General features: G+C 31.6%; 1 protein-coding gene and 1 long non-coding RNA gene across 18 annotated transcripts; one reads left to right on the plus strand and one right to left on the minus strand.

Annotated features, from left to right (window-relative positions):
- On the plus strand, positions 1 to 21,323 carry LOC112706274 (MADS-box transcription factor 23). 10 transcript variants are annotated; one of them, XM_025757485.3, is made up of 10 exons: positions 1 to 124; positions 402 to 647; positions 9,311 to 9,391; positions 13,052 to 13,130; positions 18,781 to 18,842; positions 20,337 to 20,436; positions 20,518 to 20,559; positions 20,633 to 20,716; positions 20,846 to 21,000; positions 21,083 to 21,290. In XM_025757485.3, exons 2-10 carry the CDS (start codon positions 466 to 468, stop codon positions 21,090 to 21,092), a joined length of 795 nt encoding a protein of 264 aa, XP_025613270.1. In that variant the 5' UTR covers positions 1 to 124; positions 402 to 465; the 3' UTR covers positions 21,093 to 21,290. The 10 variants fall into 10 exon arrangements, with proteins under 10 accessions (XP_025613270.1, XP_072056864.1, XP_029144186.1 ...); XM_029288353.2 differs by having other exon boundaries at positions 18 to 124; positions 320 to 647; positions 21,086 to 21,323; XM_025757483.3 differs by having other exon boundaries at positions 18 to 124; positions 320 to 647.
- LOC112706276 (uncharacterized) lies at positions 11,943 to 26,947 on the minus strand. Of its 8 annotated transcripts, XR_011864557.1 has the most exons (10): positions 26,525 to 26,905; positions 24,918 to 25,017; positions 20,227 to 20,329; positions 20,013 to 20,116; positions 17,214 to 17,262; positions 16,973 to 17,022; positions 15,753 to 16,398; positions 15,463 to 15,601; positions 14,345 to 14,447; positions 11,943 to 12,764 (listed from the first exon to the last, which is right to left on the minus strand). It is a non-coding gene; the product is annotated as an uncharacterized lncRNA (long non-coding RNA). The 8 variants fall into 8 exon arrangements; XR_011864556.1 differs by lacking the exon at positions 17,214 to 17,262; XR_011864562.1 differs by lacking the exon at positions 17,214 to 17,262 and having other exon boundaries at positions 11,943 to 12,761; positions 14,376 to 14,447; positions 15,753 to 17,022; positions 26,525 to 26,947.

The following is a 26,947-nucleotide window of genomic DNA, read 5'->3' on the forward strand; positions in this document are numbered from 1 at the left end:
CACACACCCAAACCTCTTTTCCATACTTTCCTTATATAGCTATCCCTTCCTTCCATCTCAGGCAGTTTTTCAGTACAACTTGCAGAGCCTTCCTTTGTCTCTTACAAGAACCCAAGCGTCCACAGTAATCTCTCTCTCTCTCTCTCTTCTCTAACCTTTTTTCTTTTTCATTTTTTTTTATCCTTTATAAGATTCCTTTTTTATCGGAAAATCAATCAGATATTTTCTCTTTCATTTTCCGTCGTTTACTCTTTGCATCTAAACACTGCAGTAGTCTGAACTCTGAAAGGAAATAATGGAGACTCTTCTCTCCTTGCAGTTTCCTCTTATTACTTTGTTAAGCTCTCTGTTATCGCATTTTTCTTCGGAAATTGAAGCTGCGGTGGTTGATCTGTTCGTAGGAGTAGCGATTTTTTTCTTCTGGTTCGGTAGGATCGAGGTAGCTAGGGTTTTGACTTGGAATCCATGGGGAGAGGGAAGATCGTGATAAGGAGGATCGATAACTCGACGAGTAGGCAAGTAACGTTCTCGAAGCGGAGAAGCGGTTTGCTGAAGAAGGCGAAGGAGCTTTCGATTCTTTGCGATGCTGAGGTTGGAGTTACGATCTTCTCCAGCACCGGAAAACTCTATGATTACGCCAGTTCCAGGTGCCTGTTAATCTCTCAGATCTTAAGGTTTTGAGTTTTCTATATCTGTGTTCATATATGTGCATTGTGTTTGTTGCTGAATTCTGAGTGCTAAATGCGTTGTTGCATAACTAATTCGTAACCGAACGCAAGCGTAGTGGTTTTCTCTGTTATGGTAAAATCCGCGTGACTTTAGGGTACCGTTAGTGCTAGCGAAGTAGCAATTGAAAAGTTTGATCTGTTATTAGGCGTGAGTGAGAACTTTGCTATTTTGAAATTCGTAATCTGAACTTAGTTTTGAGAGAGTTACGTATATGCTAGTCTTAGTTTGAGAAATTGCAACGGTATAGCTTGAGGACGGTGTAGTTTTCTTGCGTCACTTGGAAGAGGAAGCTAAGATTGGAGACTGAAATCCTCCGATCCTATTGGCTATTTTTTGTGGCATATGTGCGTGCAGCTCAGAACGAAATGTTCATGATGGTCAAGCTACCAGACATTGTGAACAACAATGGCAGATATGCAATATATATTAGATGATGATCATAAGATTTTGGGAACTGGCGTCACAGATTAACAGCACGATGTGAGGTTATTTGCTGATTTTATATCTTGTGCTGGAAGTTATTCAAGTTCATCTGAGTGTTAGAGAAATAGGTTTGAGTTCGCTCGAGGATTGTCCATTCTTATGGTTAATTAGGTACTAAATACTAAGAAAAATGATGAACAATAGCTATGGATATATATTATACTTTTATCTACCCAATCTATGTTTTTACGGATTAAATATTTAAATACAAAGAAAATGATATTTATAACCGTGAATATGTGCTTCACATTTAATTTATCAACCAAATCTATTATATTACTAATTTAATTTTATTTATCTTCTGTTAAATTTAATAATAAATGAATTGATTATCAATAAATATGCAACTGTCACTTTCTAAATGTATAAATAACTAAATAAGCCTATAGGTTTGTTTCAAGTTCTTTTAGGCGATTTTAGAGATTCTTTTGTCCCAAACATGCATTTTTCCAATAAAAACAGGTATTTATTGATATAATAAAATTATAAACGTAATTAATTTCTTTCTCAACGCCAGGGACACTACAAGATTAAACTAAAAATGTTTAGAAGTACAGTGCATTAATAAAAGCAAAATACTACAGTTTACACAAAGAAAAAAGGTCGGAGGTCCTTAACTAAAGGGAAAACGAAAAAGGTCATTCCAAATATACATAATGAATTACGAAGATCATGATAATTAGATTTCAAGTGTGCAAGTGATAAAAAAAGGTCTTGTATTAGTTGATAATAGATTAAAATACTTAATTATTCTATTGGTTCTTATAATTTAATCAAATTTTTAATTAGATCTTTATAATTTAAAAATTTATAATTAAATTTTTATGTTAGATTAAAAGTTTCAACTAGGTTGTTCTTTCTAACTATTTTTTTTGTAAAAATACAATTATTCTTTTAAAATATTCGCTTTTATGTTTGATATATATAAAATGAATTAAAAAATATTTTAAAAACAAATATTCTAGAATTATTGTATGTTTTTTGAAAGATAATAATTAATAAAAATTTAATTACAATTTTTTTAATATAAGGATTCAATTACAATTTTTTAAATTACAAGGAGTTAATTAAAATTTGATAAAGTTATAGAAATTTATAGAGCTATTAAACTTAGATTAAACGATATATGTATCTAATTAAAAAGAATTATATTTATTATTGTAAGATTCTGGATCAAGTTATATGTGATATTTTGAATCATGACAACTTAAATGCTTTAGCAATTAGTCCAATTAAATTAGTAATTAAATAAAGCTACAAAGATTAGTCTGTTAGTAAAGGTTTAGCCGTTTAGGTAGTATATGAGGTTCTAGTTTAGTCCTCATGTTGTTGGTTATATATTGATAGAGCTGTGTGATGATATTAATTTACTTGCTTAAATTAAATATGTGTGGTTTTGCTAAGGAACTAACGTTTTCTTTTTCTTTTCAATAATCTGTCAATAAATAGAAAATGAGTAAGAATTAAGTGTTTGAATTACTAATACAGAGAAAGAAGATAAAATTCAAAAGAAAAATAACGATTTATTAATAGGAAAAAATTGATTCCTAATCTTATCCTGTATTTGTGATATTAATTTATTCTTTTAAAGAAAAACTACTTTTTAGAAAATTGAGAATTTTATATAGAGAAATAAAAAATATGAAAGAAAAGAGGGAAAAGTGTATAAATAACACTTTTAAGTAATACTAATATATTAACAGGTGCTAATATGTTTATTGATTTACTTTTTTATTTATTAAATATATATAACTAATAAAGATTAAATTAATTGAGATGACAAGTGGTTTATAATTTTACTAAAATGTGAATAACAATTTCTTTATGAATTATATAGTATAGAAGTATAGATATAGTATAAAAATATAGAAGTATAAATGACGTGATAAAACATTAAGTCCTATTTATTTATAATAACACTAAAACCCTGATCCAAATTAATACGATTCCACCAAATCTAATAATATATAATTAAGGGTAATATTAGTTGGTCAGTAAAATTTATTATTTTTAAGTAGTAGTTAGTTATTAATATCTAAAGTATAGACTACAAATATATTGTAAAATTATTAGAACAAAAAAAATTGAATGAATGACTAAAAATATTTGTAAAAGCAACAAATTCCGCTTATTCTTGAATATTCTTCTATAATTAAAGATGTGGTAGAGAAATTATATCATATGCTAGTGATTAATAAGTTTTTAATTTTTATTAAATGGATAAAATATATAATAACAAATATTAGATTAATTAAGATGGTAAAATAAATATAAGGAAAAAAAAGTTAGTTATATAATATTTTCTATATTGAAATGATCTTCAGGTTAATATAAAGTTTTTATTCATGCAACAATAACGTATGGACGTCTTAAATAGTTCTAATAAAAAAGCATTGGAGATTCAACTAACACTAATGAGGGATTATTGGAATGGTGAAACAACAAAGGCGCAGATCAACTATAGCTAGAGTGATGTGATCAGACGGAACAACAGGGACGTTCAATCATCTAAACAACTTTATAATTGGTCAAAAGAAAATAAAAAACAGGATAGTTATGGAAATAGGATGTCAAAATGAGTTCAGTGGTGCAAGCGATAGTTGCAGACAACCATCGTCAGTAGGAAAAACACAGGAAAAAAAGGTTGGTGCAGGGTGCAGTTGCATGCAGCTTTGAAGGAGGCAACAACATCGACCACAAATTTTTATTTTACTGTGTGAGATCGGTTATATATATATATATATATCAAAAAACGTAATTAAACTTTATCATATATCGTATTTACAACAAAATTTTTACTTAAATATTTTTAACCATTTTATTATAGTTTTTTTAATCTTTTTTCTATTTTTTATTCTCTGTTTATTTTTTATCTCATACATCTACTTTTTTAATTAGGTATTCTATTGATTTTTTTCTATACCATCAAACTATCTAAAATGAGTCTTTACAATCTTTTTAACAAAAAACGTAACTCTAACTTTTTTTTTATACCTTTATTTTTTATTTTGTCTATATATGTGTAGTGGTTCATGTATTTTAATATTTTTATCTCTATCACACTTAATTTATGTTTATGCTTATTATTTATGTCCAAAATTCTATTTCATAAAACACAGTCAGTCTAATAATAGTGTGATAAAATATATGTTTAAGTTTTAAAGGTACATTTTGTCACATAAAATTAAACACATTCCGTCATTTTGACTAATCTGCTTAGATTCTATATTTTATATTCTCATCAATTTCTCCAATATCTTATATCATACACCCAAGATATTTAAAGCGCTTTATTTGTGGTAGGATGTTTTCTCTAATTTTTACTTTTGTATTATTGTTTCTTCTTTGTGGGGCCAAACTTCCATTTTATATATTCCGTCTTACTATGACTTATGCGTTAATTATACATCTCTATAATTTCTCTTTACATATCTAAATTTTTAATTAAATCTTCCCTTAATTTTCTAAAAGAACGATATCATCGACAAAAAACACACATTATTGTACGAGTTTTTGAACATGTTAAATAAGTACTACTACTTCCAAAACCAATATAAAAATATATAAATTTAAAGATGATCATAGTCCTATATTATACCAATAAAAAATTTGTATGTTACATCACGTTGAGTCTTTACACTAATTTTAACTTCATCATATATATCTTTAATTGTATGAATACAATTCTTACTCTTTTTTTTTTCTAAAACTTTTCATAATACTTCTCTTGATATCCTATCATATATTTTTTTAAATTAATAAAAATTATATGTAAATCTTTTTTTAACTTAGATACCTCTCTATAATTTTTCTTAACAATTGTAAAATTTTAGCAGTGAATCTGTCCAGCATGAAACTAAATTGATTTTCTGAAACATCTCTTATTTTAATCTTCGTTCTTCCATAATTTTATAGTATGATTCATGTCTTGATCTCTCTATAATTTTTACAATTTTTATATATCTTTTTTATTCTTGAAAATAAGAGCATTAAGTAAAAACTAGACTACAGCAGGTAACAATGTCTATGCATATTATGAGTTCCAGAATTTATGAAGTTGGTAGAGAAAGGAGACATTACAACTCTTCAAATCACAAAAGATGGTACCACTTTGATACCGTGTTGATGTTTAAGCTATAAGGTTTCAAATAGGGAGGAATTGAATAAGAGAAAAGAAAGAGCTATACAGGTAACAGGAGAAATGTTAGAGACCGGTATTTTAGTGGAAAAAATTAATTTAAATATAAAAGATTTTAATTACCCAATATTTATGATTTTATTCTTTAGATATTTCATTTCGATTAGAGTTAGAAATACTATAAATAACTAGGAATATATAGCTTTAATATGTATAGGATTCCCCAAATAAAATGTGATGAGTGCCTTAAGTCATCGTACTAAACAATATATTCTTAGCCACTTGTATATAACACAATCAATTTTATTTTGATCTAAATATCCAAATACTAGCTTTGGTTTTATCAACTTGGCCACTTGAGAATTGGAAGAAAAGAAAATAAAAAACGTACATATTTGATTTTTAAAAAATATTTTCTATTTTTTATTTTTGAAATTTTGTGAAAAATAAAAATAAAATACAAAATTTTATTATGTTTATTTTTTTATAAAATTATGAAAACAAAAATATTAAAAATAAACATGATTTTGTTAGAGAAATAATTTTTTTAATGAACAATCAAATGACAAAGTAGTTGATGAACAAAAAATTAAGAAAAAAAAAGAATATTAACTAATTATTAACCGAAAGAAATAATTTCTCAATCTTTTTTCAAATAAAAATACGACCTAAACACATGCTAATATTTTAGTAACTAAGTTCATGTCCAAAACTCAGCACAATTGACAGATAAGTAGGTCTTTTATGAGCTAGGTCAATTGTTCAATTGTTAGCTATGAGCACATGCACTAGGTCAACAAGACATACCCACTTGAGTAACCTCCAATCTTTACTTTGAGGAACAATATGACCTCTTTAAATCATATATTACAGGACGTGACATTTCTGTCATGCATTAGATATAGCATTTTTCAAAAAATCATTTTATATAAACACAAAAATTAGTCATATCAATTAATTTTGTATAAAAATACATATTTGCTATTCAAAAAAAGTTTGATTATATTATTGAAAAAATATTCGATTATTCCAATATAAAACGTTTTATTATTCTAATAGTTCATTACTTTACTAAAAGAATATGTAAAACTTGTATAAATATAAACAAATGCATAATGAATAAATTTTTGTATTTATATAATACTTTTATTTTTCTAACAGATGTTAGTGTTTAGGCTAATGTAATTTTTTTTTTCAATTTTATCTCATAAATGTTTTGAAAACTAAACTAACACCCTTAAAGATTTTAGTTACATCAGAAATCATCGATTGTCTTTAGAGGATGACAATACACCATTTATGGGTGACTTTGTTAGTAGTTAAAGTAAGATTAGACTTATGTATGTCCTCGTCGATTAAGTTCACTCTTACACATATAAGATATAACTACGATTTTAAGTAATTTCATATGCTCCAAATATATCGTCTCGTGAATTTCTTAATTACAAAGCAAAGAAAATTTTAAATACTTTCTGTTTGAAGCATGTCTTAAACGACAATAAGGCTTAGTTTGGTAAAGCTTTTACTTTTTAAAAGTAGCTTATAAAAGTTAACTTTTAAAAGTTGTAGCATTTATGTTTGGTAAATCAAATCAAAAACAACTTTTAATAAACATAAGTAACATCAATTGTGTTTGGTAAAATAGCTTTTAAAATTTAAAAATACTATAATAGACATAAATGCAAACATTAAATTTGAAAATTAGTTAACATATGAGGTTATATTAGACTTTTAAATTTTGAAAAGCACAAGCCAACTTTGAAAAGCTCTATCCTAGGTGCTTTCAAAAGTATCCAGATCTTTTAAAAGCTGCAAGCACAAGCACATGATCTTTTTGATTTACCAAACACAAAATGAGGAGCTTGAGCTTTTAAAAAGCACAAGCACATCTTCAAAAAGCTTTACCAAACCAAGCCTAAGAATACAGAATTTAAAAAAAGGTAAAACATATTTTTTATCTATGAAATTTGTTAAAAATTTTAAGAATATCTTTAAATTTTATTTTATTTTAATTTTATCTTAAAAAATTTTAGTTTGCATTAATTGTATTTCTAATAACTATATTTTCAAGAAACACCAATTTAGATATAATGCTTGATAATTAGAAGTCAGTATTAGAGTTAGAATTGTATCCGATTTGTTTGTGTGTTAAAAATTATTCTTATAAAGTTATTATTGAATTAGTCGTCTTAAATTTTTGAAAAATTAATTATTAGAGATATATTTAATATAAATAAACAAATTTAAAAACAAAATAAAACTTAAAAATATTTTTAAAAATTTTGACAAATTTTAAAAGCAAAAAATATACCTTACCAGAAAAAAAATCTAAAGAATGAATTATATCACTAGCAATTTTTCCGTACTGAAAATCTTAACAAATATTTGACAATCCCCCTTTCTTTTTAGTATATGTAAGCAATGATCTAGATATTTCTTTACTATAGTTCAGCCATTATTTGATACATTAACTTTGTGGTATCCTCAATCATCCACTAAGGATGTTTAGCATTATTTCACTTTTGGAAAAGAACTTCAACCATTAACAAATGTAATCAGTAGCGTCTGGTTCAACTTTCTAGGGTTTTTTAAGAGAACTTTATTCTTGCCGATCATTATATAGCCACAAGGGCGGAGCTAGAAAAAATATTGGAGGGGGGGCAAAAAATATTTACACAATAAAATAAGACTAAAATAAAATTTTAAGGGGGGCTAAACTGAAATTTATATATAATTTACATGTAAAAAATTAAAATTAGGGGGGGCCATTGCCCCCCTTTGCTTGTACCTAGCTCCGCCCCTGTATAGCCACGTCTGTTCTCCTTGCCGAATCATTTTTCTCCTTGCATCCTAAGACACCAGGTCATCCACTTACACTAAAATGGCCTAAACACTCTTCTACTATGCAAAAATGGAAAGAATCTATAACCGCATACACTTCCATTCACTTAAGAAGCAAAATGTTCAAACTACCATTTATACACAGTCAATACCAAGAAATCTCTATAGATACTATAGTATAAATAGAAGATAAATAGTTAAATATTATAGTACTCATTATGTGTACTGTGTCTCTATTCCCTGTGATTCTCTTAATGTTCTATGCAATTCCCTAATTCCGGTAATTCCAATTTTGTATTGTTTCAACGGTGATTTCATTTGCCACCATACCTAATTTCTTCTGTGGTGGTTTGGCAAACTCAGAAGTGGAAACTGACTCAGTGCAAGAGTATTACTAAATTTTTATGGATTATTTTATCCGGAAAATAACAAAACTTCACACAGAAATGCAACTAGACATTATTGAGATACAGGATAAGCGGATAACATCTTTATAAACACTGCATTTGACTACTTTAAAATGAATAAGACAGCGTACGTACCTATGGCTAGCAAACGGGCTAGCCTGTCCCGTCCTATCCCAATCTACCGTTCCAATCCGCCGAATGGTGAATCGGCGAATTGACAGGCTAACAAAAATTTTTTTAATATATTTTTTTATTAATAAATTATTAAATATTAAATAATATATATAATTTTATAATAAATTTAATAAATTTATAATTTTTAAAAATATACAAAAATTATAATTTTTAAATTTACAGACATTAAAATTTTTATAATTTTAAATATGTAATAAACATAATTATCAACCAAATCTTTTGAAACAAAATAATAAAATTAATATTGTAAAAATAAAACAAACATAGAGAATTTATGTTTGTATGACTCATTGTTAACCATTAAGATCTAATTTATATACACTAGAGTTACACTTAAAAAAATGATAAAATTGTTTATTATCACTACTTTCCCCATTAGAAAGCTTGCTTTAGTAAAGCAATATTCTATGTTTTACAATTGCATAACAAATATTTTTGAAACCGTTTTTTGTTTCCTTCAATCCAAAACAATTTTTTTCATTTCATTCATCATACTCTAAACCCCTTTGTTTTGAAGACCGTTTAGATCTAGCAGTTTGAATGGTTGGATTGGAACTTCTAAGCTCATCCCAAGATTGATCTTCATGCAAAATCAGGGGTAAAAAAATTGATAAGGACTTCCTATTCTGCATTTTAATCATTTTATATTCTCATTAGATGTTATATTGCACTGGTGTTCCTATTTCGAAAGGAGATCAGAGTTGACCGTTTTGATTCTTAACTGCCAGGCCACCTTAAAAATAAATTTGTTTAATGAGAATAATTTTTCAAAACTTCTAAACTAATAAAAATTTATTAAAAACTAAAATGGCAAACCTAAAATTTTCAACAGAAATATTTTTAGTAGAGAATCAAGAGAATGAAAAACAAATTGGATAATAGTATAGCATTCATTCAGAGATCCCTTGTGAGCATGAGGATTTGGTGCCTCTCAAGACTTGAGATGGAGCTTTAGCGTGACTATGATATAATTTTTTGCAGAAAAATATTGCGGCTTTCAAAGGTCTAAGAAAATTCGATGAGGTTTGAATATAGGAACACCAGTTTCTTTTATGTACTAACTCTTATCAGGGTTAAAATGGATGAAGGCTAGTGGTGTAATGTAACATACCCTGAAATCATAGAAGCTTCTAATTCGTACCCTAGTAGAGGAAATATTCTCCTACCATAAGCTTTTATTATAGTAGAAGCAATAGAGTTAAAAACAAAAAGGATGGAGTGTCAATAAAAATATTCTCCTAACTAACTATCCACCTGGCACAGGGGGTGAGGGGCATTAGGAGCAGACAGGTATGATTTCACCTGATTTGGAAAGAGAACATAAGGGCTAAGAAGGGGAGAGAAAGGTAGGAATTCAATGAGGATCTATACTAGATTTCAGTCTCACCAACACCCCATTAACATTTCAGGTCCTGATGAATTAGGTATTCAGACTATTTTTAAGAAAATTTATACTATGTTCTTTGATGATATTCTGGGGTATAGTACCGATTGAAAGAAACATTGTGTGCACTTGAAATTGTGTTGGAAGTTTTGAGACAGCACAAACTCTGCTTGAAGAGGAAGAAATTTCATTTTCTCTGCTCTATTCTCTGTTTGTTATTATTGTGGAAAAAGTCTAACAAAATTCAAAAAGTATTTTTCTCTTTTCATTTTAAGGACAAGGTGAATCTTTAAAAGAGGTATTGTAGCACACCCTAAAATCGTAGAAACTTCTAATTCAAACCCTAAGAAAGGAAAGATCTCCCCGCTACTATTTTTTATAATGGAAGAAATAGAGTTGAGGACCAAAAAGAAAGGAGTGACAAGGAGAATATTTTCCTAACAATCCACCTGGCACAAGGGATGAGGGACATGAGCAGAAAGAGGCAGGTGTGATTTCATTTCACATGATTTGGAGAGAGAATAGGCAGAGAATATAAGAGCCAAGAGGGGGAGAGAATGGTAGGATCCAATGAGAATCTAGACTAGATTTGGGGGAAGGCTGACTTTCATATTTCAGCCATTGTACTTTTCTTTTTCATCACTATCTATTTCTGTTTCACTATTAAGGGGTGAGATCGTTCTGATTTATATTTGTGTGTGAATTTCTCTTATGGCATTTACTAGTTGTTAGTTCTAAGAGTGGCAGAATGCACCCTATTCGTGGGTATCCAACTCTATCCAATCTGATTCGGTAGGATTGAGTGCAGAGTGGGTTTGAACGCAGATCAAATAGATGCAGGTTGAATCTCAACCCTATCCAATCAACCAACACTCTATATATGTATATGTTATAAAAATATATTATAGGTGGGTGTTGAACCAAAGACCTCTCAATTAATACAAAAAATTTATCATTGAGCCAAGATCATCAATTAAAAATTTAACACTTTTGTTTTATAAAAACCAATTCTATTTTAGTGATATATAAATAAAATATTTTATGTGTTTGTGTTATAATTTTAAGCAAAGATTTTTATGTAGAATTGAACATTTGATAATTATGTTGTTTATGAAAAGATTGTATTATTTGTGAAATAATTGTGTTGTTTGTATTAAATTTTTAATTTACATACTCATTAGATTATATAATAATATTACATATTTGTAAAAACTCGCAGGTAAAGTTAGATACCCGCGAGTTGACTCATTAGATTATATAATAATATTACATATTTGTGAAAACTCGCAGGTAAAGTTAGATACCCGCGAGAATCGCGGATAATATTAGAATTGAATTGTTCCCAACCCGCAGATAAAGTAGGGGTGAGTTTTAATAACAAATTCAACTCGCAAGTAGGATTAGAATTAAGTTCATACTCTATACTCCTAGTTGTTACACGTAACAAAGCAAATTTTTTTAAGACGGCAATTCTTATTTAATAAGACTATTTTGTAAGCATAATGAAATGGATCCTTCTGCCATGTCCTTCTAGTGTTTTCACGCTGGTCACTACGAAAGAGGTGGCTTGATTAGCAATCAAACATTTTCTTCTTCAGTCATTTTTTGGAGGCTTTTCCCAAGTTGAACCCGGGATTGTGAATGCTTTTGTAGTCTTTACACCTAAAATTGACAATTCCGTACACTTTAGGAGTTGTTACCAGATCAACTAGTGTAATGTGGTTTACAGGGTAGTTACTTAATGGGAAGCAATAAATCAATAATATCAGAAAAGCTTTCAAGATTAACTTGAGAAAAAATTATGATAGCATCAACTGGGACTTCCATGGACATTCACTAAGGATATCTCGGTGTCCTTAACTTATCTATGTATCGAGATGATGGCAACAATATAATAATCAAAAGTAGGGTAAATCTCTCCTCTATTGTTATTGACAATGTGGACGTAAAATTGGCCACTTGGAAAGGAAAATTACGCAATTGTGCACGTCATGTTTGTTTGATCCATTCAGTTTTCTCTCCATCCTTGTGTATCCCATGTAGTCTATGTGGTTGCAACGCAGGGTTTATGCCAGGTTAGACCAACAAACCCGCAACTTCATATAGAAATTAGAATGGTAATAGAGGGAGTCGAAGGTTGACCTTGGTTAACTAGAACCATGTTAGTTAGCTCAATGAAGTTGACAGCCTTGGTTTCAAGGACACTCACAATATTAACATTGCTTTGCTGGAGATGTTGGTGTCGAAATTGCTGACAGGGGAAGGAAGTCTTCGGTGTGATATTCTACGAAACATATATGTTCAGGACCCCGAGGAGGATGTACACCCCCTGGGCCAATTCCTCTGTCCTTAGGAGTAACATTTCAACACACTGGTAAAATTTACAGTCTTACAGGATAGCTTCTCTCGACATCATTGTGTTAAGGAATTCCTTCTTCTACTCTAGATGGCTAGATGGTGACTTGCACAAAGTGGCTAACTTTGCTCACATCTCAAACATTGACTTTCAAGTAACGGCTATTTGTGATGCTGGTTCTTGGTGTCTTAAGCAATTAGCTGTTTCAATCCCTCCCTGTCCCAGATCCTGCTGAATACCATAACCAATCAGTTGTCAGCTTTTACTCATTAAATATATTGCAAGCAACATTAGTAAAACCTGGCATGCATAAGTGTTGGAAGTTTGCAACAAAATTACTTCAGCTAACATATCCATGCCAAATCTGGCGTCTAATTTATATTCTGCGGCAGCAGTTGCTGATATAAGATTATTGTGTTCCAGCATTCACCTCTGCATAATTTGTTATTTTCTTTTATTGAACATTTGTCACCAGAAACACAAAATTGATAGAATTTGAATTTGGATGACTTTGTCAGCATGAAATCAGTGATTGATCGATACAACAAAACAAAAGAGGAGCATAACCCCCTTGGAAGTTCAACCTCTGAGATTAAGGTATTTAAATATATATCTTGCACCGCCAGCAATCAAGTTCACTATCAAGATATATCTTACAAGTATGCTTAAGGAATTATAATCATATAAATATAAAATATTAAAACCTTAGTTAGAAAAGAGAAATATCATATTGTTTTATATTTATATATTTTTTCATTTTCTTATTTATAATTTTCCTGGATATTTAAAAATGCAACACTGTTCAAGAACTGAGAACAAATTAAACAACAGAATACTGGGAGACAGAGTCAGATTAAGAATATGAGAGCAGAATTATAGAAGGGAGAGTAGGAACAGAGTAGAAACGAATGAGAAACACAGAATCTGGAGGATATCAAAGTGATACTCTCTCAGTCTCTGACGAATTGATTGAAGAACCAATTATGGAAAGTAGAGAACAAGGTAGCATTCAAGAGGCTACCACCATCCTAAGGTCCTGCCCAGTCTAAAATTCCCCTTTGAATCCCTTCATTCCTCCTATTTTACTCTTGATCATCTCTCCTATAACAGAATTCATTCCTCTATCACGTCTTCTCCACTAACCTTTCCAGCTCCCTATTTGTTGAAATAGTTGGTCCCACTGTATTTCCATTTTCAACTTTTCTTTCACTCTTCCACTGCAAATAAAAAGTGAAGGAGCTATTTTACCACTTGCCTCTCTAACTGACTTAACTGCTTCCATTCCCTCCTATTTTACCACTTGGGTACTGGAAAGAGTGAAGGCTATTTTCTGAATTTTCAGCAGAAAAATTAAAATAATATATATATCTCATAATGGTGCAGGTCTGGTTAACTTCGTGATAGTTTCAGTATAGTCTTGAAGGTTTAAGAGCTGAAACCCCACTATTTACAAAAAAACGCTAAGAAACCAAAGTAAAAGAGAGCCACTGCAGACCTTTTTTCAATTGCGTTCTTTTGGGTTTATGCTGAACCTAAAAAGAAAGAATATGGGGAAACAAGAGAGGCTCTTGTTAGCTCACCATTTTCAAAATCGTACAAGTTATATGTCAAATACCTGGCAGCTATGGCAATGTGATGTTGCATTGCCATTTGCCACACTAACTAGTACTATGGCAGAGAAACTCCCATGGCAGTGCTAGGAGAATCTCTCATATACATAGAATGCAACAAAGTATCCCAATCAATTGAACACCTAAAAATTGAACAGTAATATCTCGTAAATGAGACAACTGGAAGGAACTCAACAGGACCTTTCAGAATATTGCTGCCATGTTTGTGTACCTAAATGAGAATCTCTTTTAGTATTGTACCATAACAAGGGCACAACCCATCCTGCAACCCAAAAGGTATGATCTGCCAGAAACATAACAAAAGAATGCATCAGATGTAAGAAATAGATTCAAAAGACAAAGAAAAGAATATTAATGATTTCCCCAATTTTTTCAGGAAACAATAATCCACAACAGAAAAAGGCACATTTAAGAACTACTGTCACAAAAATGGCAGTGTTCCTTTGGACTTTTTCTTTGATGACTGTCTCTACATCATTCAGTCCTTCCAATCAACTGAAAATAATGAGTTCACCAGGACTAAAGATATTTTCAGCAGTTATGCTTCAAATCCTATTGGTAGATGCTGCCTGAGCACCACATCAGTAACCAGATGAGTTGTTCTTCTTTAGGAGCAGGCCGCAATTCAAATCATTACAAGCAATGGCCTGATCTAGATATCATATTTTTGTTAGCAGAAGGTGGAAAATACATGCATAGCAAAAGTCATCTGAAATACCAAAGCTACGTTGGTGATGCACAAGTTCCAAAATTAATTCCATTAAAAATTAGTTCGTTTATCTTGATCTATAGGTACAAGGGATCTCAGAGTTGGGTAATTCAAAATAAGATTGGGGAAGCATAGTCAAGGAACTCGAGACTAGAATCATCAAGCTCTATATCCTGTGGAACAAAGCATCATAGCTGATTCAACATACTCAAATCTATTGATGAGTAAGTTATTTTGCATACATTAACCATCGTATTCCTATTATGAATGATTTGACTCTGAAATTAGGCTTTCTAGAAAGCAAGAGCTATTCAGGCATCTTAAACGAAGCATGGTTTGGCTCAGCCATCCACTAGCTGGTAAGAATCAACCTTGAGGAACTTCAAAAGTTGTTCCTGAAATGAATTAATTTGTTTCCTTCCATTGTCTAGTAATGCAAAGTCTGAATATGGATTCTAGGAACTCACAATCATGGATTTGATAAATTGACAAACCAAAATGAATGGTATCTTCCCATACACAATAACCAACTGTAGGTGAAAAACATCAATAGCATATTAATATAGTTTTGATAGGGAAAAGAACTCACCTTTATTGTAAGCAAAGTAAGTATATCCAGAGGAAGTAGGAATCCCTGCACACTTAAGGTCAACAAACTCAAAACCCTCAGGAATACCTAAATCACTAGGCCAGATGATCCTCAAATAAATCAAGGGCTGTGCATCTCTCTGCATGCATAAGGGCACTATTCAACAAACCAAGACTTGAAGATAAGCAAAGATTGAGTAACGCAAACGTTGGTGAGAATCTAATGCCTCGAAAACCTAAGGGCCTAAGATCAGGCCGAAAGGCGTAGTCGATGGACAGCTGGATAGATACCTTTGGCAGCCAATCCTCTAGATATGACGGTCGTAGCATCCAAATGTGCAAATGTCGTAGCAGGGGCCCAGCTGCGCCAAGGAAAAGAATAGAAGACTGACTCCTTCATGCAAGCATTTGTACATGCTCGGAATAAGGGTCGTAATCTTGCTAGTGAGGGTAATGAAATCATCCGTGGTCGGGGGCTCTTTTGCCTTGGAAAATAATACTAATTGCTTCGAATCTTAGTAATTGATGTCTTTTGATGAAAGAAAATAATATTTTACTTTTTCTTGATAAGCTAATTCCCGTGGATGTCTATTTGCCAGGCTGTCCACCTAAACCAGAGACCATTATAGATGCTATAACAAAACTTCATAAGAAAATAGCCAAGTGCGGAGCGGATAACTGCTGAAAGCATCTAACTAGTAAGCCCACCCCAAGATGAGTTCTTTCAAAAGAGCGATTAGGCTGATAAAATAAAGGATTTCTAACTAGCTTGTTATCCTAGAATAAGCAAATCTTTGACCATACCGTTCCTACTAACTACTGAAAACATGAAAAAGCCCAGACAAAACAAACAAACCTCCGCTCTCTCACTAGATCTTGGATAACCAAAACAATGTGCATCTTACAGACCAAATAATCTCCTTCTCACTGCAAATAACTGCCATGAAATCATCATTGTTAAGGACCTCAGGGAAACATTTCCCAACAACCAAAACCAACAGTAAAGGTCATAAACAAAAATAGAATAACTGAGGACCATTGCGTTCCGAATTCTACATATTCCAACTAACCTAATTATGAAGCTCAACAGTAAACAATTGCCACAGAATTTCAAATGGATTAAAGTTGGCTAGATGTCCTGTGAATTATTTCACGATCCATAACGACACAGAAAGTACTTTAACGACTTTGTACAAAGCAATCAAAAGTGATGAAGGGGTCGAATTTATACAGAGAGCACTAACTCCAATCTTATCATTCACCACTATATCCATATTACTTGTGTTCTTGAAGGATTTGGCTCCTAAAATACAACAACAACAAAGCATTCTTTGTTTCACTAGGTGGGGTCGGCTGATTTGGCTCCTAAAATGCATGAGATATATTACCTTTCAAGATAAAGTGCACAATCTTCATTAATAAGATAATTAATTAATTAATTAGTAGTTTTATTTGAACATCAACACAATAGAATACACATGTTCGACACCTGCAGTTGAGATTGTGGTTACCTCCTTAAATGCACCTGATACTTTAAGAGGCGTCAAATCCTTTGTTGAATCTGCAGTTTTGATCCAATTCTTTACATTAAAAAACTATGAGAGAGAGAGAGAGAGAGAGAGAGAGAGAGAGAGAGTGAGTGAGAGAGAGAGAGAATTAAAATATAGGACAACTTCTAGCACAATACAAATAGATTATAAGTTTAACCCAATATGACAAGTAATCAAAGCAAAAATTAATAAATCAATGAACCTTAAGTGGAAGCATACTTCATTCCTCAGCTCATTACAATTAAGCACTCCTTAAACAAATCAAATCATTAGAACAATGACTTAAAACCTAAGAGAACATCCTAACAGACAAACAGCCATTCAAAGGGAAGCAGATCCAAATAGCACCAAAGATACAGTATTCCATGCCAAAATACAAGTCCAAACAGAGTGTACAGGGACACTTCAGACAAATAGAATGCGAAAAAGTTGGAACAGATCAGGTGATGACCAATGCTAAGAGAGGGAACAACAGATGAAGGGAACCCAAGGAAGGATAAATTAGCCAAACTATCAAAAACAAGCCAAAGGCAGTTAGCTTGGCTAGAAAAACATTCTTTGGTGAAGGTGTCCTAAGACATGGCAACTAGCAGCTTGAACATTGGTATGTATAGTTCAGGTTGCCTTTCCATCAATTATTTTTTCAAAATCTAGGTAATAAATGCTTGTTTTGAAAGAAAGTGACAACAAGAGATTATGTGAGCTAAGCATGAGTTCCAACTTCCAACCAAGCTAAATTGATAAGAAATCAGAGGAATGGCAAGTTAGTTGGAAACTTTTTTTTTTTTTATTAAATTCATTAGACGGGGAATTAAAAAGGATAAGAAAACCCACCAGGTATAATAAATATCATGAAACAAAGCTAACCAGTCTTTCAATCAATCTAAAAGGGAAATTGGGCTGGAAAAGAGTTAAATATGATTGCAAGCAGGAAAATGCAAGACGTAGATATAAACAGAAATCACAGAAATGTGAAAACAGGAGGCTACAAAGAAAGATGATCCATCTTTTAGGAACTCAGAAAAATAGTTATATGATTAGGTCTTAGTTGATGTTACCACTTTGACACTATGTTGAAGAAAAAATATGGAAAAGGAAGAAAAGACGATTGTTCAAGTAACAAAAACAGGAATATAAAGATTTCAGAGAATATTAAGATTAGAGAGAATGAATCAAAATGAGATATTTGTGATTATGATCAGGAAAGAGTCTACAAGAGGAAGTATAGGGGAGAGGGCAGCTTGTCTAGCATGCTACACAGGGGGTTCAGTCTTTACAATGACTGAGTTAGTTAAAAGTTGTTAGTCACAGTAGTCACTGGCTATCAAGTGTCAAATTCATCAGTTTCACATCAAATAGATACATTCAAGTGGCTAGTTCTATCTGACAAAAGTTGCATGTCTAAAGATTATCACTGTCCAAAATCAAGGCCAAACAACCACCACCTTACACCCAGAGGCACCTCATTTTCACTAAAGAACAATTAATCACAATCACAATCACAATCTCATCTCAATAATATACATTTTCAATCAAATAAGCCAATCATATGACAATTACTATATCATTGTGAAGTTTCCACATCAGATAATTAATCTTTTTTTCATCTTTTTTTATTATTGTTTTTATTTATGCAGATTTTAATCAAAACACCTGACCATTTGCATCACATATATTTAGTTAATGAAAGGGTACACCATGGCATAAGCACGTGTATCTAGTGATTCTTTCTCCTTTAAAATCTAAGACTTTTTATTGGTATTTTCTAGTTTTGGCAAAGGGAGGCAGCCATGTTAAGGCAACAATTGCAGAACTTGCAAGAAAGTCACCGGTACATTCTTTTCTGTGCAACATATATTTATTTTAAATATAAGTTCATAAATGTCCATGTAAAACCCGATTGATAGGATAAAAGGTTTCTTTTACGATGTTGTCTGCAACCCTTTCAAAATTACAAAGGCCTTCTCACAAACAAGGAGTGTAATGCTGTGGCATCAGCAGAAAAATGCATTTCTTTTTTACATTGGACGTGTTTTTGGTAGACGATTATATTTACGACTTCTCCATAGCTATTTCAAGGCAAAGGAGTGCGGAGTGATACTTAAATCTGCCCAATCTTCTCACAGCATCATTTCTTTGAACTCAAACCCAACTAAATCATAACTTGACAAAAGATTAAGTTAGACTAGGGGATATACTTGCCTCCCTACTAGAACTTCTGTTTCAAGGTTTCCCTAGAACTATATTCGAAGAAATATTATTATACTTAAAACATGTTACTCCTATGTATTGTAAAAAATTTGAATCTTTTACAGTAAAAATTCCTGTAATTGTTTATGCCATTTTCCTAGGAAAAAATTATAAATGCATTTGATTTATGGCATATTCTAGGATCACGATAATTCTTAACATACTTCTAAATACATATTATTACTTATTATTAATACATTAAAGTAAGAGACATATTAATATCTTTACTTAATAGTTCTTATTCCTTTGTCATAGAAATATGCTATCCTCAACCTCTATAGTGAGAATAAAATCTTATTAAACCATTAGAATTTGATATTTTAAAGAAAAACTAATGTCTACCAATAATTTTGAGACATAAAAAACGAAACTTATTCCCTAATGATTATTCTAACAAAATAGTTTTTGTCACCAAAAAGAAAAAATATCTTGAAATAAAAAACCTATAGTTTTTCTAATCTTTCAGTTTGTGTACCCTCTCTATATCCCAATCTAGTGCCTTTGAGGGAAAACGAATTAGAAAGTGGGCTTCTTCTATAAAGCAGTTGTAAGCTTGTATGATTTACCTGGTGTTAAAGCTTGTTGACCACAGTGACACGCATTTTTTTTTTTAACGAAGTTATTTGTAAATGTGAACACAACTGTGAAAGGGGTGATGTTAAAGACTATGGTTGAGTGATAAAAATTAATTTGAAGGGTTTACAGACTTCTTATTGTTAAAAAGAAAGAACACTCAAGATATGATGTTTACCTCCATACCAGACCCTTTCTCTCTACTGTTAAAAACATGGATCTAGAAGAAATGTTTAAATAGTCAAATGCTATGCCAGGATGTTTTCTCTCTCTAGTAAGAACCTGCAACAATCAAAATGTTGTGGAAATTATAGAGTTACAGTTTATAAAAAGGATTGAAAGAGTATATATCAATTTTGTGCTTAAACTAGAAAAAAGAATTGAAAATGTACATGTTATCGCGGGATAATCTGCTCATTGCCAAATAGCGTTGGTGATGAACTCTCAATCCAAGTGTACAAGATGCAATACCAAACTCTTTTTGGGATTTATGATCTAACAGGCAAATGATGGGAGAAGAACTGTCAGGTATGACTGTCAAAGATTTACATAGTTTAGAGAACCAACTGGAAGTTAGCCTCCATGGTGTCCGTGCAAAAAAGGTGTGAATTCACCCCAAAAATTGCAATTATCCATCTTTTAAAATTCGATATATGTATCTTACACATAATTGACTTATGCAGGAACAACTTTTAATGGAGGAAATACAGGAACTGAATCGAAAGGTTAGTCTACACAGAAAAATATTGACTTTACTATCTTTCATTCATTAAATGTTTATTCTTTAAATTTCTGCAGGGGAACCTCATACACCAAGAAAATATGGAACTGTATAAGAAGGTAAACCTAATTCGTCAAGAAAACATGGAACTGAAGAAGAAGGTACTGATTTGGATAGGAAGACAAACTAAAATAATATCAAATATTAAAAAAAATCCATTTCTTAAAACAAATGCAACCACATAAAGAGTTTTTATTCTAAACCTTAAAAAGGGAGTTTCATTAACCCAGGTCTATGGAACAAGAAATGGGAGTGGAACAGACAGAAACTCTGTTCTAACAAATGGTATAAGCATAGAGGAAGACTTGCAGGTTCCTGTGAATCTCCAGCTAAGCCAACCACAGCAACAGAACTATGAGGCCACTTCAGGAGCCACAAAGTTGGGGTATGATCTTATTTAGCTAGTCAATTATTGAACCATTACAAACTAGAAGAAATCTTGATGAGATTCATTTTGATTGCTGCAGCAGATTGTAGCTACACTGATGCATCTACAAAAGATGAATGTTTCTTGATAGCAATCAAGAAGATGATCTCAGCTTTGAATTTATGTTTTCTCTATCAATGACATGTCATATAGGCTACTAGACCATCAATGTTTGTTTTTCTATCAACTAAAGCACTATTGCATGTGTGAGTGAGAAACAAGAAGAGCAACATCTTATGTAAAGTCAACATTTAACAAGGTAAGAAATTCTACATACAAAACATATATGTGCAATTCTTTTTTACTTTGTTTACTGCCTTGGAAACTAAATATTTAAAACTCTGCTCTTCAAATGGGTAAAGACTGCCAGAGTTATTAGCAATACATGAGACAAAAATTGATGAACACAGACTATGAAATTTCATACAATAAGTTAACACCAAATTAATTAAATAATATCAGAAAAATACTCAATTGACAAGAACGAACTCAGAACCCATTGCCGTTTTCTTGTGTTTTTTGACATGAATCACCAAAGCGACAAATGTGTCATGAAGCATAAACGAATAGACATTTCAATCAGTCTCTCGGAGATTACAGACAAGGAATCCCAAAATGACATTTTTTTACCCTTCATTTTCACAAAATTCCCAATATTTTATTTGGTATCAAAGAGAGATCAAAATTGTTGAAAAATGCCTATCTCTTACACTCACTTCTATATCTACAATATTATCAATATCTGACCATTACGGGAATTGTTTTCAAATGCTAATCTAACTGACCAGATTCAAATGGAGGGAAAAAGCCAAATACACATTTAAAATGCAAATTTCAAGGGAATTTAAAATGATAGCATCAATGAATATGCAGAGGCATAAGAACACAGAGTAAGGAGTTCAGATGGAATCATACCCTATTGACAGAAGGTTAAAACAATATTAAAATGATAGCAAAATGTGCAACACCGAAGTAATGGAAACTTAAAAGAGAAAAGAAACAACAAACAAATGGATCAAAAACAGGACGGAAGTTTTATAGTAAGATGAGATGTGTAGAAGAGAATGGAATATCCAAAAGAGAAACTAATGTGCTTATACAAATTGTTCAATACACAATTGGAGATGATGTGGAAATCATTCAGTACAAGATATAAAGCCTCATAATATAGCCTTCACCGTACCAGTTTTGCTTTAGTTGCTGCTGTGACAGCCGTGTATATTGCTCACAGGAAATAGATCTTAGTAAAAAAGGGTCAAATGATTTCAAATGAAAAATTGCAAAGTTATGTAGTTGATCACATATTATAATTTACAAAATGCTAAATATATTACATCCCAAGAAATTTCAAACATTAAAAACCAAGACACTGCCCGAACACATTTATTTCAAGTTAGCAATTTAAATTTTTTTTCTCATATAAATTATGTATTTAGAGAAAAGCTTTCTAACCCATGACAGGATAGCTAAATAATCTTTTGGCTCTAAACCACTCAAGATTAATTGAGTAGGCACGAAAAGAATTGATTTCACTTGGACATTTCCAAAATTAATAATGGCATCAACTTGCACATTTCCAAAACATGTGACAAGTAGAAACCTACAAGGATGGATGAGTTCACTAAAGACATGCACAAGTCAACACAATAACTAAGCCTTGTCCCATTTGGTGTGGTTAATTATATGGATAAATCAAAACTAACATTTTGTTGTGAATCATAGCCACTGATATTTAGATTTTTTAATAGTTTCACCTATGATTTCTTAGAAGTTCCTCTACCTTTAGTTTACAACTACTCTTCATTTGATCCATCTCCATATTGGCACCTCTACAAGTCTTTCTCATACATGGCCAAAGTACATAAGACAAGATTCTATATCTTTACAAATAAGCACTGCCTTAGCTCTCTATCCAATGCATTCAATCATAATCCTATCTTATCTAGTGTGTCCACTCATCCATCACAACATCATCATCATCTTTGTTGCATGTAGCTTATTTTCTTGTTGACTTCAACTAACCAACATATAGTTTCATACAATATTATCAATATTTTAGTTATACTATAAAATTTAATCTTGAGCTTTAATGGTATATTTTCTTTTAATCACAAAATATACCCAAACCACTCCTCCATTTTGACGACCTAACTTGAATCCTATGGTTAAGATCCCCATCTATTTCTCCAAAAGTTTAGATATTGTACCTTAGACACTTAATTCTTAAGATACTTTGCATCTCTTTTGTAACTTGGGGATGTAAGAAGTAGAATGTGGTGGCTAGATCAAGTACTAAGACAGAGCTTCGTGCTTAGGCACAAGGATGTGAGAGCTACTATGGATGAAGTACTCGGCAACTTGAAAGTATAAAAAAAAAATAGTATTGATGATGATAACAAGTCAGCAAGCAATATAGCCCACAATTCAATCCAATACTACGAAACTAAGCACATTTAGACTGACTGACACTTCATTAAAGACATATTGGACAGAGGATTAATCGCCACAAGACTTCTACCTTTGGGATTCACAGTTGACATATGTGTTGACTAATGGGCTTCTCATGTATCCATTAACCACCTTGAAGGGGAAGTTGAGATATGTTACATTTATGTATACAAAAATGCCATGTATATACTAAAATCAGCCACCATGTATTTGTGTATAAATACATGTGTTGTTTAACTCATTTTCAATGTGTATTTTTGTATCCCAACATGTATTTTATACTAGTGGCTGATTTTAGTAGCTAATTTTGGTATACACCTAACATGGTTGTTATGTAAAATAGTGAATAAATTTATTTTCTTGTTGCCATTTATTGGAACAATTTAGAAAAGCACACTTTAGGCTTGATTAGGATTTGGCAATAATTACCAGATGCCTGTATGTTGTAACACATATTGTACAGTCCAATAATCAAGAAAAAAATTTCTATCTTCTTTCAAGTTTCTATATGCCCTATCTTACTTTTACTTCATGCAAAAATCATGTGCTTTCAAAGCTTGTCTGGTGTTTTCATTGCTATTGACAGTCTTAATATAACCATTTACATTTGTAAAACATTACTCTGGACATAGCCACTTAAGTTTTTTCTCTTTCCCTACAAAATTCTATTGGAAAAACTTAAGTTCTTGTCTCTATAGCATTCATAGCTAAAATGATATCCATGATCAAGACCACTTCTAGAATCCTAAAAGGCACAACCTATATTTGAAATCCTAAATAACTATACATAGAATATCCATATTAAAACTCCAGTACCACATTTTGAACACATACCCATTGTGTTGAATCAAACTGCATCCATTGCTCCAACAAGGCTCCACAAATTATACGTAAAGCATGCAAAAATTATCCCCAAAATTTGACAATGACGTGTATGAGACTTCCGCCTCATCTGATCCAGGGACAATAGATACGTGCAGTATTACCTCACAAGCAAAGAGACTAAACTTGCCTTAGGAGGAGAATAATACGAAGCTTGTCAATCCTCAACATCTCAGAGGAATATCTTCAAAAAAATTATTGTGAGCCTTACCCTCCTAAATAAGGGGCACATGTTTATTCTCATTTCAAAAACTTTCTTTCTTATCTAAAATTCTTTCATTAGAAGTTACAGAAATTACACTCTAACCAAATATGTTAGTTGCAATGCACTAGTACAAAGATTTGACTTGTGTTTTTTTCTTAAATCAGCAAAACTAGTCAACAAGAACCAAATCAAAACTTCTAAAGCACACCCAACCCTTACCAGATACCAAACAAAATAACCCATAAAAAAGTCAATAACGAAACAATGCAAAAACATATACGTATAAATGAACAAATGCACAAATACATCAATGAAATTAGTCATGCAACTTTGCTCGTACCTGTATTTCTTTTGTAACATGGGATTAAACTTTTTGTAGGGTTTTTTTTTCCATCAAGTCTAGTGTTTTCAGCACATCAGAATAAAAACCATCACAAATCCTGTTAGACAAGGAAATAACAAACTATCCTCAATAACCATAAAAAATCAATTTAGTAAGAGAAGGGTGGGGTGGGGGAGCTATAAAGTTACAATTTGAACGTAAGTTTGGTGATAGAATTAAGAGTAATGCATAATCAAACATTATAAATATTGTCTTAATATTAAATACAACTTGCAAAGCCAGAAAGTAATACACTCTGCTCGGTAATTGTCTCAAGATAATAAAATACAGAAGAAGAAGAAGAAGAAGAAGAAGAAGAAGAAGAAGAAGATTTCTGTCTATGATGTCTCTAATTATTTAGTGGACAAATTTTGCCTTAGGGTGAAGATAATTGCTTGTTTATCTATTTATTGGATAAATTTGTATCTATCTTTTTCTCCAAACAAATTTATATCTCTCAATGTCATTCTATTTTTGTCTTAAAAACAATTTCCAAAAGAGTTGCATAAAATGGTGATAAAACAACTCATTTTTATCTGCTAGTCAAACTAGCTCATTGGCAAATACCGAATAAGAAAAGAAAATAGAAGTTTAAGAAAGTCTAAAATTGTTCACCATTGCCATTTCTTTATCTACATAGCAAGAAGATTCCATAATTAAAACATAAAATTGATCACGAACAATAAATAGGACATGTACTCACTGTTTAAGGCAAAACTTTATTTTACTTTAATCCAATAGAGTGAGGGACACCAAAAAAGGAGTCATCACTAGCACTATTCAAGTTTCAAGAAAAAAATAGAACAACAATTGGGAGAAAAATAAGTGCATCCGACAGAGAAAATTTGACTTTTATTTAGAAACAAACCAATGAACTGAAACAACAGGGAACTTAAAAACTGCATTAAAGTGGCCAAAGGAATATTTAATAAACTACTAGGGAGAAAAAGAAAAAATGTATACTACAATCACAGTCCGAGTAGTGTCTTTATATCCTATTGTATCAATCTGAGATCCAAATTGTTTTTAGGCCAGAATAAGATATATTATTTTGCACTCATTTTTTTTTTCCTATACTAAGTTAAAAGAGTCTTCTCCGCCGATGGATGATATGTGAAAAGTGAAAACTCATCATTTTCGCACAACGTCTAATGGTTTTTTTCAAAAAAAGTTATATCCACAAAATAGAGGTTCTAACAAAATATACATGTAGTCTCCAACGTGTAGAATCGCCATAATTTTATTTTGATGCATTATCAACTTTTTCGGATGCAACAAAGTATTCATAATTTTCGTTAACAAGCGTAAGGAAAACGAGAAATCTCATAATATTAGAACAGAAAAAGAAATTAGAGGACAACAACAACAAACAGAGAAGTTATAACAACTTCGAATCAACAGATATAGATTTTTCATTCATTTTCTCACATACGATCATGAGCTTCAAAAATCCTGAACCAGTATTTTATACGTCCTTGTGAAGAACACGTATTCTATAAGCTTTTGTACGTATATTTTATGGCAGAGTTTCAGCGGTGTCAGTGTTATGAGATTATAACTTTTACCTGTATTTTCCCGCAGCTTCTCAGCAACCAAACGCAATTACAACCTGAAGAATTTGCTGTTGTTCGAACTGGATGAAAAACAATCGGCGATACTTCCGCTAACGTGATTCGGACGAAACGCAGAATCTGTGAGTTGCGAAAGAAACCGATAATGCAGTACGGAAGCGAGCTTCACGGAGAAGATCGCAGACTCTCTGTAAAGCTTGACGATGAAATAAGGCATGAAGAAGAATGCGAGATCTGGTTCCGAGAATTCTCATACGAATGGCGAATCAGATGGAGAGAGAGAGAGAGCGCGATGCTTAGGAGTTTCGAGTTCATGAGAAAATATCTGGGCCAACTAGGGATTTAAATAAGTAGCGGCCGTTTTCTGCTTTGGACACACTCGAACGTGTCGATCACTACTTTTATCTAGCAAGAAAA

The sequence above is a fragment of the Arachis hypogaea genome, chromosome 8 (assembly GCF_003086295.3).
Source record: "Arachis hypogaea cultivar Tifrunner chromosome 8, arahy.Tifrunner.gnm2.J5K5, whole genome shotgun sequence".
Taxonomy (NCBI): domain Eukaryota; kingdom Viridiplantae; phylum Streptophyta; class Magnoliopsida; order Fabales; family Fabaceae; genus Arachis; species Arachis hypogaea.